Here is a 14,983-nt window from a genome sequence, read left to right as displayed (position 1 = left end):
GGGAGGCACTGCGGCTCCTCGGGAATCCATGTTATCCATATTCCCGCTTGCTCATAACTGAACTACTCAATCTACATGTCAGGATCACAGTTCAATTATAAATACATGGGGTTACGGTAACATTATCGGTGCACATGTGACCACTGGGGGTGACGGCATTTCCTTCCGCTCCTCACCACCATCCTAGGCCAGCTCTGCCCTGAGGGCACACCAATCTCCCATCCTTGTTAGTAAACACAGCTGGATCTAGTCATCACATTGCCATTGGTTTGTGGCATGTTAGGCGCTGTTCTGAGTGTTTTACCTGAACCAACTCGATCTTCAAAATAAGCCAATGACAAAGCCAAAATAATCTTCAAAATAAGCCAGAATGTCAAAAATACTACAATTCTTTTCCTTTTTATAAATGAGGAAGGTGAAACCCAAACTCAGTTATTGTGCTTTTATTTATTTATTTTTGTTTGTTTGTTTTTTGAGATGGAATCTCACTCTGTCACCAGGCTGGAGTGCAGTGGTGTGATTTCAGCTCACTGCAACCTCCGCCTCCTGGGTTCAAGCCATCCTTCTGCCTCAGCCTCCCAAGTAGCTGGGACTACAAGCATGTGCCACCACGCCCAGCTAATTTTTCATATTTTTAGTAGAGATGGGGTTTCACCATGTTGGCCAGGATGGTCTTGATCTCCTGACCTTGTGATCCACCCGCCTCAGCCTCCCAAAGCACTGGGATTACAGGTGTGAGCCACCGCACCTGGCCCTCAGTTATGTTTTAAGGTTAAGCAACTGGTAAATGATAGAGTCAGTATTCAGGCTCAGGGGGCTGAGTATGGAGCCAGCAGCCCAACCACTGTGCTCTCTTGGTTTCTGACGTGGAGTACCTTGGAAGGGCCCTTCGTTCAGCCTCAAACAATAACGTGGTCTTGTTTGCCATAATCAGGGCACTAGGTGCAGGCTTGATGGAATTCCAAGGGCAAGACCTTTATAAACTGTAACAAGAACATCTCATTACACAACCCTGCTGGATATCTGTGAGCTTATTGAATAATTTGGCTGTTACTCCAATAGGCCTCATTTAATACCAAAATCATTGTTTTCATTTGAAGTTATATATACAGGCAAATTATTTAAAAGCACAGCTGCTTTAAGGAGACTCCAGAGTTCTGTTGGCGCCATCTCCTGCTTCCTTCCTTCGGCGGCTCCCATCAGGAACACCATGATTCTGAGAAGCACAGTTTGAAGGTCATGGCTCCAAAAACCACAGCCTGGGATCTGGCTGTGATGAGCCAGTTAGAGCAGGTGTTTCCTGGTTTGCACCACACTGAATGGATCTGTCCTATCCTGGCTGCCCCAGGAAAAATTCTAATAGTACCAAATTCTACTGGTTTCCCAGATTTTCCTGCACCCCGTTTCTATGTGTCCTGCTCTCTCTGTGGTTTCTCCCTTTAGACCCCTGCCCAAATTCCCAGTGTCCTCATTCCTCAAGCACAGCCTCCCCTGACCCCACTAAAGTCTCCTTTCAGGTCATCTGTCTGTTCTGAGTCACTGTGGTGCACAGAATGAGGAGGTGAAGGCAGTGGCCTAGAACGACCCCGAAATCGCCCTACCGTGATCACTTTCAGTCACTGCCGAGGACTTTATGGGCCTATTGGACACACAAAGTGAGGGATGGCAGAGAATTAACCATGTGGACTCCCCGCCTGGGCAGCTTTGCTGATAGCTGGCAGCTCCGCAGATGCCCCTGGGCTCCATTGTTCCTCCAGGGGTAGAGAGCTGGCCCACAACATCTGGCCAGTTTTGTGTGTGGTGGCTTTTCACACACACCATTGGCCCCCCTCTTTTCCCTGGACTCAGACTGGATACTAAGCTTTGGAGCTTTGACACATTAACTTGCATTCATACTGCTGATGTGAGGGCAGCAGAAAATGTATGTCTCTAAGTCTTTTGGTCTTAAGTATTCTGAGGCACTTTGGCTACATAAATCCAGTGGTCAAAGAGCTAATCACCCATGGCTATGCATCTGCTTATCATCTGCTGCATTATCTTTATCTAATAGCATGCACTTTGGTACCCTTTGACAGCTCCAGCACCGCACGTGCTTATCAGAGTGTCTTTAGATGAATGAGGCAGCCTGCCTGTGGGTCTCTAATTACCTGCTCAACACACTGCCTGACACCCCCATATGCAAACTGGAGGGTGTGCTTCAACTCTTCCATGTTTGTTAAACAGTTCAGCCCACTTTGCCATGGCTATAAAAGCACCTGAAACATAGATTTGTTTCCCAACACTGGCAACAGAAAACAGAAATTGCATATCTTTATTTTGCATATTTAATTTCAGTGACTTGACTGGAAGTGCTGCTGCAGCCTTGATACAGCCCAAAGAGACGAGTTCTCCAGGTCATCTTGGCACATAGGCAGCCCTAACATAAAGATTTCAGTCCCTGTTCTAGCACCATCCTAAGTGCCACATAGTGCTGATTGTATTATTATAAAAATGTATGCTGTAGAAAGCTAAAGAGCCTCAGGCAATTTCAAATAGATTACAGAATCCAGGAACACTTTTTCTGGCAAAAACTGTACCTTTATGGTCTGGGAACATTAGTTTTTCTCTAATGATATATAGTTCAAAACCACTCTTTTTTGACTTCCTACCTGCCAGATAAAGAAATGATCACAGCATCATGGAAAAAGAAGCTGTGATGTTTTTCTTTCGGTTATATTGAGAATTAGGTAATGCAAATACCTAATCAAAAACAACTTGTCACATTGCTATATTTATAGGACTCTCTTCTCAAAGACTTGCATTTTTCCTTATGAGACCTTCTTGTCTACTACTTCCTTAGTCTGATAACTACAAAAAAGTCAATGAAGTAGTCATACATAGAAAATTTGCACTTATATTTGTTGTCGTTCAGAAAAGAAGTACAAAATATTGCAAATACCAATATTAGATTATTTAAACAGGTCCTACAGAAATGAATTCTACTGATTCTCTAGTAATCACTTTGTCTGCTCAGCTGTACTTTTAAGTTGGACAGGCAGCAAGAGCCTGCCCAGAATCACACAATAATAAAATCCTGACACCAGGAGAATCCATGTGTAGACACATGTAAGCACCCACACGGAAGGGTCAAAGTTCTAATTTCAGAACTCTTTCAGTTTCAGCAAATGTTTGGAAAACAGGTTTAAGAGAATGGTGATTATCCAGATAGAAGTGATCAAAGATTCTTCAGGTAGGATTCCATTCATTCATTCACTCATTCAACAAATATTTATTGAGAACTTTGATGCATCAGGCTCTGTGCTAGGCACTGAGACATGTCAGAGAACAAAATGGCCAAAGAGCCTTACAATTGGCTCAGCCAATCGGGGGAAGACAGAAATAAAAGGAGGCATAATAAGTACATTGTATAAAATATTAGGAGGTGATAAATGCTGTGGTGACAGAAAAACAAAGGAGGGCAGGGTGAGGAGTATCAGGAACTACCATTTTACACAGGTGGTCAGCGGAGATGTCACTGAGAAAGTGACCTTGGAGCAAAGGCTTCCATGGAGGGTGTGAAGGAGCCAGTCAGGTGGACGCAGGGGAAGAAGGCTGAGTAGATGGGGTAGCCACTGTGTGAGCAGCTCAGGGGAGAGCCTGCTGTGCCTGGCGTGACCAGGGCACAGGGAGCCAGCCCTGAGCTCAGAGTAGGAGGAGGTGCAGTGAGACAGATGGCGGCGGGCGGGAGGGGTGGTGGGGTTGGGAGGGGGTGGATGATGTCGTGCCTTTACATCATTACAGAAACTGTGGCTTTTGCTCTGAAACTAGGGACCCTTGTATGGTTCACAGCCTGGGGAGTGATGGAGGCAGATCCTGTCAGTGGCAAGGGTACCCTAAAAAGTGAAGGTCCCAGCCTGGGCAACGTGATGAAACCTCATCTTTACTAAAAGTACAAAAATTAGCCTGGCATGGCGGTGTGTGCCTGTAGCCCCAGCTACTCGGGAGGCTTAGGTGGGAGGATCACCTGAGCCTAGGAAGTCGAGGCTGCAGGAAGCCGAGATTGTGCCAGAGCACTCCAGCTTGGGCGATTCTGTCCAAAAAAAAAAAAAAAAAAAAGCAAATGTCTTAAGTAAGGTTAGAACCCAAGGAAATGAACTGAGGCTGCAACAAGTTTGATTGGATTTGGGCGAGAGGGAAGCAGCTCCTGGACAATGATGGGGCAAGTTTTCCTGGGTTAAAGTCCTGTTAAAGTGGGAACATGACCCTCAGTGTAGGATACATAGTGCGGTGGTGGACACACAGGGCCAGAAATGACCACTCAAGGTCCTCCCCTGCTTTGGAGACACTGGGATTAGCCCAAGTGCAGGCTATACAAACAGGACTGTATTTTTCCTGTGTACCACAGGCAGCAGGATTAAAAAGATCATCCAGCAGCAGGTACAGAAGGAACGTTAGGATTCTGCTCAGGTGCTCTCTAGTACCTACAGAAAAAAGCAGCCTTGCCAATTGATATGATCTCACTGGAGCCCGAGGACAATGAGGAAGCGTATTGATGATTTTGTATTCAGCAAGGCCAGCCACCCAACAAGGAGCCCGGCAGCCCCTGTCCATCACAGCAGCTCCTGTTTCCATAGAAACAATGCCCCCCTCTCCTTTTGACAGATAACCAGACGTAGGGAAATTTAGGGGCCGAATTTCCTATCCATTCAGAGCAACTAAAAACCTGGAAAGAAAGAAGAGAAATCCATGACACTCTTTCCACATACAAAATGGAGATTCAATGGCAACCGTCAGGACACTAATTGGGGGAGAAAGAATTTTATGCTAAAGCTACATGTTTCTGCTAATGTTTCCTACTATTTAGATGATGACATGTAACCTTCATTTTCTAAATTGGAAATAATATTGTCATGAATGTACGAAAAATGGAGGAGCACAGCCTGTACCATGGATTAAGTTACATAGCATTTTTTTCCTCATTGGGGACCTTCCACCCTAGAAAGCCTCCCTGTGGGATCCTTGACTTCTCTGCCTTGCAGGGTCTCTAGGCCAAGGCCCAGAAGCCTCATTTCTTTTTTTTTTAATACTTTAAGTTTTAGGGTACATGTGCACAACATTCAGGTTAGTTACATATGTATACATGTGCCATGTTGGTGTGCTGCACCCATTAACTTCTCATTTAACATCTGATCCTTAGAAACCCTTAGAAACATTCCAAAGGTGGCGACACTTGCTTTCATCATCACTATCTGGCAATCTGCCTATACCATCCTTCTCCTGCTGCCCCTTCCTGCATCCCGATCCCAAACCCCACACACCCCGTGAATGCATGCACCTGCCTTCTGGGAAATCAGCACCTTCTTGCTCTGTTCCCTCCCACCCAATAAGACATGCTCTCTAAAGAAAGGAGCTCCTGAGACCCACACACTCCAAGGTCAGGTACCTTCCTTGGGCCAACTTCCATTTCAGTCTCTTGGGAAGAGAAAAGCTTTAAGCAAAATGCAGGAAGGAAGAACGCACTCTCCACAGAAATTTAGAGACCATTGACCTTGCCCATAGAGGAGAATGCACCTGAGGTCCAGAAAGGAATGGAGACTCATCTGCATTAATATTCATCCTACGTAGCAGTCGGCACAGGTTAGGCTCTCCTGTACTGATACAATTTCAGCGATTTACTAGCTAAAGTTTCTATCTGGCTTGTGCAGCAGCGGCTCTCTGGAATATTGCTGGTTTCCATGACACACAGAAATCACACACTGGCTTTTGAAGCCTGCACTTAGAAGGGCTGCTCTCACTTCCACTCCCATCCCATCAGCCAAAAGGAATCACACAGCCACACCCACGTGAGGGGGTGGAGGAGCACCAGCCCCCTGGGTGCCACAGACCTAGAGATGTTTGCAGAGCCACACTCGCAACCCCCACATCCACCCAGGTGAGAAGCCAGCCCTCTCCAAACACTTAGCTTGAGTTCAAGCTTGGAAAAGCCTGAACCAAACTTGATTCGCTGATCTGTTTCTGTATTTGCAGCCCTCTGGCATCTCCTCCCCCATTCCTCCACCTAACAGTTATCCTCAGATGAGTCTCAGCTGGGCCTGCTTCCCCGGAAAGGATGCTGTAGCTGGCAGTGAGCGCTGAGTGTGAGGAAGCATGGGGCAGGCGCCCTAGCGGAGGGATTCTCTGAATTCAGCAATTCGCTGAGGCACATTTTACTCAAACCTGGCGATGGAGGGTGTGCTTTTGCAAATTGGAAAATATAGAATGAGTCTGAGGACAAAGATCTAACAGCTAACCTGGGAAAGTAGCTAGGTGCTATTTAACCTAACTCAGGTGTCCTAGAAAACCACCTCCATTCCCTCCATGAATGTTCCTGGGGAGGCTGGCAGGGTGCTGAGGGGACTCTGTGGTTCTTTGGCAGCAGGGGGACAAGTAGAAGGGAGGACACAGGACTATGTGACTTTGTCTGCTTCAGGCAGGAGGATGCCGCTGCCCTTCCTCAGAAACCATGGAAAAATGAGGGTCCATGAGCAGGAGCTACAGAGAGGCTAGGAAGAAGACAGGCACCTCCAATAAGTCTCTAATAATCAGAGCTACTATGTCAGGGGTGGGCTACCTCCAGAGGTTGTAAATACCCAACAACTCTAAAAATCTTCAAAAATAGAAAATAACTTCACCTCTCAAGACTTTTATAGAAATTTCTCATTTTTAGGTTTTTAATGGTTAACAATTATTAGATAGGATTTGGCATGAGGCATATCCAGAGTTTGAATACAGTTTAGAAAGTGGAGTGTTGTGGACAAAATGGTTAGGGAGACGGAGGCCAGTGACCTTCGCTGGCGCTCCTCCACCTTCATTGCCTTGCTCTCTCAATGCTCCCACTGTATCCCATCCATGCTCTCCTTCTAGCTGATGTCATTTAAAGTATAGTATGTGTATCACATATAATGGATACATGTAATTAGATCAATATATTATGAAGAATCTAACAAAGATCCCATTGCTGCATGAAAGCTGCTGCCTCAATCCCAGTAGTTCTGCCTTTACAAGAAATCTCCCGACAATAGTGAACAACAGGAGAGAGAAAGGTTTCATTGGTTTTCTCATTTCCAAGGTGGGAAGATACCTATATCCCCCCATTCCACCTTTTTTCATGGGACAAAACTAAACATGTACTGTATTTCAGATAGATGTGGATGCTGCTGGAAAACACAGGAAGTAATATACAAAGGGAAAAAAAGTAAAACTATTGAGGAAACCAAGTCAGGGCAAAATCTTATACTATTCTGACAAAATTGTGGTTTATTTTTCTGCTTCAGCAATTAGCACACCCATTTAGAACCAAAATATTTTAGACGGTTACATTTTAAAATGGTCATACATTTTTAAACTCAGTGATATAATTCCCCAACTCAATTACGGTAAAGCAAAATATGCTAAGAAAAACACAGGTGTGAGAAGAGAAGCTGAAGTGTCCTGAGGTCCAAAAAACACAAACTATTTCCTTAAAACCATTCACATAATTACCTGTAGTCTTCTCACTTATAAAATTAGATGTCAATTTTAAAATTTTTCGATGTCAGATATTTTCATAATGTTAGATCATTTTAGAGATAAATGTTACAGAAGTTGTTCATGAGAAAGGCTGATTTCTTTTTACATGTGAGTAAAATCAAACCAATGTGCTGAAATGGAAGCAAATCATAACCTGGCACATGGATACTCGTGCTCTTAACACTAGATTTATTAACCAGAATTTAATTTTAAAAAGATTATAGTGACTATTATTTTTATAGGCAATGCTCTATGAAAGGGATCAATATTGCATATTGCAGAGAAGCATTTCTCATGTGCTTGATTAATGCATTGTTATCATCAGAGTAATTAAAAGGAACAGGGTTATATACAATCAGCATGTATATCTTACTCAGCAACTCCTGCCAGTTGCTTGCAAAAATTAAACTCACTAATCATTCTGACCCTAAAGGGGAAAAAGCTTTGGGTAAGAAATATAAAAGCTCTATTTTATGATAGAAATCATGTCGAAAAGCCAACATCTAGAAAAATTCCTGTTTACCTAGTGACATTAGAATATTTACTTTATGTGGGAAAATGAGTTGATTCCACTGTCAAAAATATACATTAATATGATGTTATTCTAACGCTCTAGCTCTCATTAAATCTACAGGTAACACATACAAGTACATGACGGAAAACTGCATTGGCAGCAATGAAAAGAGGCATTCCATGGAAAATAGACATGCATGCTACCTGGAAATCCTGTCCTGTGAACACAGAACTCAAATCTACTGGAAAGATATATTATTGCTTTTTCACAAACATACTTTCTTGTCTGCCTCCAGAGAGCAAAGGCTTGTGAACACATTGAAATGTGTTTGCTCTAATTCACAAGTGACAACTGACCCATCCAAATGAAAAGAAATTGGGCTTACCCTTACTAGTATTTCAAGCTAAAAGACTAGCTCTAGGTTATGGTTATCTTCCCTAGCCCAGGTAACTGTGAAGGTGAAATGAGACACATGTGGCAGTGCTTTGAAAATCACCAGGTGCAATGCAGAGGTAAGGTATTTCTGATACTATATTTGGCTGCAACAATCATTCAGCCAGCGCAGCCACTTTGTGTATGTCAATATGTTACTTGTCACAGAGACAACTTCCTTATTATGATTGCATTTTCTGGGCTGGAATAGTAATCAGAATTATGTGTAATCCTGTTATAGATACATTACAATTTCAGCAAATTTTTTATTGAGATGGAATTACATTTAAAATGTTAACTGATTATTCACTTTACCAAAGGATTCACTGTGAGGCTGTTTTGGTTTATGGTTTCTATGTGTTCACTTTATTCTGAAGGGACTGAACACTTTCTATGTGTTCACTTTATTTTGAAGTACAAAAACGAAACTTTTCAGGAAGACGGCATCCAGCAGGGTGCTATTATGCAGCACTATAGGACCACAAGGGGGCTGTAAAGCTCATCTAGTGAAATACTTAATGTTACAAGAAAGAAACCAAGACATTAAGAGAATGCAACTTATGCACGCTTACAAACATTGGGTGTCATGCAAAGATGTGGAGGAAATGGAAATACTAGTAGCAGAAATAAAGGGATTAGGCCGGAAAGTTACCTGCCATAAGCAGATATAAAAGAGGGGAAATGATCAATAAAGCCAGGGATGTATTCTGTGTGAGTATCTTGTCACCACCACAAAAATGATCTTGTAGCTGCTTGACCTGTGGTACAAAAGCTTGGAAGAGAGATCAAGATGGGGATCCCCAAGGTCCCTGCAATCCCAGAATCCTCCAATTCTGTAAAACAGAAAAGCAACTCACCTTCAGAAGAAATGCTAGGAGATGTACATCAGGGCAGCAAAGCTATTTTAACCACCTTCTAATGTAGACACTGCAGAATGTGTTTGACTCCTTTCTAAAAAGGGAGACCATTTACCTTCAGAAGAAAGCAAGAAAGGTAAGAAAGAAAATACTGGAGACCAAACCTTAGGAAGGTAGCACGTTGTTCAGTCTTCCTATATAAAGGATAGGAAGAGAAAATGATGCACCAAAGAATTCAAAGGCTAAGTTCACGTAACACTGAAAGAAACACAAGATACAAAGTGGGACAAGCAGGTGACAGTCGTCAAGAGCAAGAGCTGGAACAACATCAAGACTAAGGAGGAATCAGGTTGTTATATCAGCTAACTAAGAGGACATCAATGACATTCTGTGTGCAATTACTGCAGTGAAGACGGTACAGAATGGATGTTTGCATCCAAGCAAGATGTTAACAAGGAAGTAGAATCAGTAGTAGACTCCTTGCTTGAGAAGTTGGATAATAAAATAAGAAAGAAAAACAGGATAGTAGCCAGAGCTGGTGCTAGAGGCCAATGAAGGCAATCTTTTTTTCCTTCCTGCAGGTAAAGAAGAAGGAACTAAAGGAGGAGAGATGAAGGGGTAATATTATTAGTAACAGCAGCAGCATGTATTCACTGAGCACTTCTCAGTACCTGGCCTCATGGCTCCCACTTTGTAGGAGCCACTGGGATGAGGAGGGGGCAACATTGCAACTCTCCATGCTCCTGCAATATCCATGGCTATTCTGTAGGTGGGTACACCAAGCACTGGTCCTATTGGTGATGAGAGTAATGGGATCAAGTAGACAGCTGAAAGATTTAGCCTTTTTCTCATTTATCAGGAAAATCATGTGAAATTTAAAAAATTTTAAATTACAGTTGAAACAGAAGAAAAGTAATAGAGTATATAAACATATTTGTAGAGGGAAGCTAGTTAAGAAATCGTAAAGTTGATAGATCCCAAGGACACGTTAACAGAATGTTGACATTATGCCAACAAAAAACCAAGATGGAGGAAAAAAGATGGGTTGGTTGTTGAAGACATAGAGGATAATGAAATTGGCCCTGCCAAGGCTGGTGGACATCATGGGTGGTGATTTGTCAATCTATCCCAGTTTTAACCAATTTGCTGCTTTAAAATCCTGTTGTCATCACATTTGTATTGCTAGGAAGCCATGTGTCACTGAAAATGAAGGATACAGGAACACACTGCATAACCTTAACAAAACTACTGCTCTAATGGTACAGAAGGCCTCCAAAGCCCTTTAAAAAACTAAAAAGAAATGTTCAAGCAGGCGGATGGCAAAGTTCAGTATTTTAAAATTAGCCACAGTTAATCCAAATGAAAGTTACTAAATTCCACTAAAAGTCACTTCCAGCAACAATTCCTTTAAGAGTCAACTTATGTTTAAACCTACACAATGAATTTTAAATCAGAAGGGCTATTGATTCCTCAGAGGAGTTGCCCAAGTAATTGACTTTATATTTAAATAAATCTAAGATTTATAAGGAAGTGGATAAAAAAGACCCTCTGGTTTTATTTCTATTTTGAAGTCAGACTTTGCATGTTAGTACTGACCCACCCAAAACAGGCTTTCCTGTGGAGCCACACAGGTGGGAAGTCCCTTTGTTGCCTGTGTAGTTTGTGCATTTAGACCACGCATTATTAATTCTAGCCATTCTATCTCCGCATTTTATTTTTCTGTGTTAGCCTTGTTAGACTACCACAAATTTTATTTGGGGTGTGGCTGGGTAATTTCCCATTCTCAGTCATACTCAGGCTTGTAGGTGTACACACATGCACAGAAGCCAAGAACTATATTTCTCAATTTCCAGACAGAAGGACAACAGGTACAAAGCCCTAAGGATTATAAAGGTATGCTGCTTACCATCATCTTAGTGACCAAGGCAGCGAAGCTGTTTCTGTACCTTGGAACAGTCTTCCCTGACAAGCCAGAGAACAGCAATAAAGCCACCAGCCTTGGGATCAGGACTGAAAAGGCAAGAGCGATGGAGATTTCTCCTGCGCTAAGCCGAGAAGGTTTCAGCACCTCAGACAGCTCCCACAGAAGTAGCCGCGCTCCCAGCTCTTCGCAGATGTTTAAAAGGAAAGCCTCGGTTTGTCTTGACGTTGTCAGCAGTTGCAAGACACGTAATAAAATGCAATGTGCTCCTAATTCATTGCATATCCTCAGCTTTAAATTTGGGTAGCAAAATGATTACTCAAGATTCTTCAGTCTTGGCAAATATCTGTATCTAAAAAGCAGTTTTTGTACCTGTCTTTTTTTTTTTTTTTTTTTCCCAATACACCTTAAGCAAATTGAAGCTTTTGTTCCTGGAGAAAAAGTGGTTTGATATGTTCATCTATCTTTTAGTAAATTTGGGGGCATAACTTTTCCAATTCTGAGGAACTTTTCTAAGAAGAGTGCATAAAAGTTTGTTGTTTTTAAAGGATGCAACATTCAGCCTGTGTCATGAGTTTAATTATACAATTTAAACTTAAAGGACATATGTGCAATGCATTTTGCAGATGTGTGCCAGATATATATGTACAGATAACGGGCAAGTATATATGTCTGTATATATATATCGGGAGTATACTATATAAACACACAATACACACCCACCCACACACATTGTGTATTTTCCAGAAAAAAAAAAAAGCATGATGTCAGGACTTACATCTAAGTTAGAGATGCTGTTTAGAGCCCCATTAAAAAAAAGTACATGTTATATCCTTTATTTGTTTCTCAGGACACCTGTGTTTATCTGAGAATCATTTCTAGACACATGTCACAATAAAAAGGACATATATACTCCAAGTTAAGATTTTTTTAAAAAAGATGGAGACCATCTGAAATAAAATTCAGAGCGCTTGCCTTTCCTTTCTCCTAGCGACACCTAGAGCCTGTTGAGAAAAAAAATGCACATTGTTCTCACTCCAGACATCCACAATTCAACAATTTTAAGTCAGATTTAAGGTAAAAAGTACATTTTTCCTGTTTGCATTGCAGCTAAACTATCTTCTCCAATATTCTCGGTAGTTTAATCCTCCAGAACTCTTCACCCTCCCCCAATTAAACCATTCGCCAAAGACTTCTAGTTCCTTGAACCAGATGACCGAACAATCTGTCTATTTCCCTCAGGGCTTGGCCCACCAAAGTGAGGGACATGCCTTTGAATGCCTCTCTATTGAATCAGGGTAGACTAGAAATGATTCAGTAGAAAATCACAAAACCTCATGCAAGATCTGACGCAGGGCTGTAGGGGGTGTGTACCCGTGTATGTGCAAACAAACCACATCTCCCGCAAAGTTTTGTGATCTCCATTAAAGTTTCCACATCCTTCATCCATAAAACAAAAACTACCAGTAACAACAGCAAAACCTCACTGGATTTCATAATATCTGGCAATTAGGAATTGTCCCTGGGAAATCACTCAATGTCTCGCCCCCACCCCCACCCCCACCCGACCCAAACACAACTCTTGCACTAAAGAAATACGAAACAGGGAAACAGCGTGGCTGGAGGCTGCGGAGAGGTAATGAAAACCTCCTGCTTAGTGCAGGGCAATACACTGCCCTGGGTATGTCAGGGTAGACTAAGTGAGAAGCCGGTGGGAACCCTGGGACGGCACAGCCTTGCTTAAAAGGTGCAGTTGTGAAACTCCTCAAAGGCATACACCATGATTTCTACAAACCAACACAGCCTAGCTGTTCAAAGAGCTGTACCAGCCAAGCCAGACCTGTTTCTCTGACAGCCTGTCGGGGATTTTTCTCTATTCCCTGGGAAAAGAAGGCCTCAAAGAAAAAGCACAGTTTCCTCCCTTCTAAGTCCTAGCAGCCCTCTGCATCCTTGAAAGGGATCCACAGGAGGTGGTTAAACTCATCCATCTAAGGTCCAGCTCCCGTCCTGCATGAGTCACTGGTTACTAGGGCGATGTGCAAATCCAACCTTTGAAACCCAGGCTTCCAGCCCCATGAAGAGTAGGAAATGTGCTCTCGGAGAAGTTTTCACTGAACACGGTCTAAGGCAGAGTCCAGGGCTGGGAGGGGAGACAGACACGGCCTGAGGTCTCTCAGCAAAAGAGCTGGGCCCTGGGACAGAGGGTTGGGGCTCAGATGCCAGTATTTTGGTATTTTTTTTTTTCCGGAAAGGATAATCACCACCACCACCGCTGGGGGGAAAAAGTGTCTAGGAGAAGTAAGAAGAGGAACGAACACGAACGAGAGGCATTTGAGTCAAGGGACAGAGTGGGTAGGCGAGGAGGGGCACGATGGAGAGATTCCAGACACAGGTGGGAGGGAGAGAAGGTGCCTGAGGCTGTGTTCCCGGAGTACGAAATAAATAAAAAATAAACCAACTCGTAAGCACAGGCCGATCGAATTCTCTCCTTAGGAACCATAGCAGCATGCTGTTAAAAACAGACATCCGCGCATCCAGGGAACGCAAGGCGAATTCCAGATCCCAGCAGGCGCAGTACCCAAACGCCGCTCTCTCCAGCCACCAACTCCCGGCTGCCGCGGCTGCAGACACAGACCCGCTCCCTCCGGGACGGCGGTGACCGCGATCTGGCGCCACGGAGCCTGTCTGGGGGCGCCCGGAGAGTCGTGGGCAGGGGGAGGGCGCCCGAGCCCCCCCCCTCCAGATGCCCCCGGCCGATGCATCTCACCGCGAGCTCAGCCCGGAGCCCCCGCCGCCGCCCCCCGCCCCCCGCCCCCGAGAAGCTCTTACGTCCTCCTCGTCACCATCGCTCCGCGCCTGGTACTGGAACCGGGGCCGGCCACCCGCGCCGCCGCGGCCGCCGCGCTCCCGGGGCGCCACCGCCTGCGCCCGCGGGCCGAGGGGCTTGGCTCCTGCGCCGCCGTCCTCCTCGGGCCCCTGGCCGCCCAGGAGGTGACTTGCCTCCGGGGGCGCAGGGAAGGACCTCGAGGTATTGATCTTGCCGGTGAACCTCTGGTACAGCGAAGCCATCGGGCACCGCGCTCCTGCTGGCTGTCTTTGGGGCTTTTTAATATTTTGCTTTCTCTCTCTCGGGTTCCCGCTCCCCACCCCGCTCCAGATTAAAAAAAAAAAAAAAGGCGGTGGGGAGGCAGCAGCAGCAGCAAGGCAAGCCCAGCGCCGGCGGCCGCTCCTCCCGCGCGCCACTCGCGAGTCTCCGCTGGCGACTCTGCCTGGCTCAGCCTCCTCCGCCCCCTCCCTGGCGGCTCGCGAAGCCGGGGGTCTGGCTGTGCTTTCTCTCTTTCCTGTTTTTATAATTTTTTTCCCCAACTCCTTGCCACAGCCACGTACGGCCTAATCAAAGAGATTGAAGGAAGGAAAAAAACCAAAAACATAAAGCGAGGGAAATGCCTAGGCCCCAGAATTTGGCACCACCTAGAGACCGGCACACATTCCGAGCGCTCTCCTCGCTCCCCGCCCCCAGGCCCTTTGCGCGGCTCCTCCTCCACCCCGGCCCCTCCGCCCCTTCCCCACCGGCCTCCTCCCCGCACCCGGGACTGGCGCCTGGGTGGCAGGGGTTGGCAGCCCGGAGGAGGCGCGGGGTTGCACAAAAAGGGGACGAGGGTGCGTGAAGAGGGTGGAAGGGCGGGGACCACGCGGGTCGTGGGTGCGGGGGCGGTGGGGGAGTCCTGGGAG

At 45.0% G+C, this 14,983-nt stretch overlaps 1 protein-coding gene across 2 annotated transcripts in view; it reads right to left on the bottom strand.

Moving 5' to 3' along the window:
- Positions 1-14,743, bottom strand: part of DPP6 (dipeptidyl peptidase like 6) — an 865,911-nt gene extending 851,168 nt beyond the window's left edge. For both annotated transcript variants that reach the window (XM_054495448.1, XM_054495450.1), the window contains exon 1: positions 14,081-14,743. In XM_054495448.1, the coding sequence (XP_054351423.1) occupies positions 14,081-14,320 (240 nt within the window). In that variant the 5' untranslated portion in view covers positions 14,321-14,743. The remainder of the gene's footprint in view (positions 1-14,080) is intronic.
- Positions 14,744-14,983: the final 240 nt, after the last annotated feature.

The sequence above is a fragment of the Pongo pygmaeus genome, chromosome 6 (genome assembly GCF_028885625.2).
Source record: "Pongo pygmaeus isolate AG05252 chromosome 6, NHGRI_mPonPyg2-v2.0_pri, whole genome shotgun sequence".
NCBI lineage: Eukaryota > Metazoa > Chordata > Mammalia > Primates > Hominidae > Pongo > Pongo pygmaeus.
The sequence above is the reverse complement of the archived record's forward strand: the minus strand, read 5'-3'. Positions and strand labels throughout refer to the sequence as shown.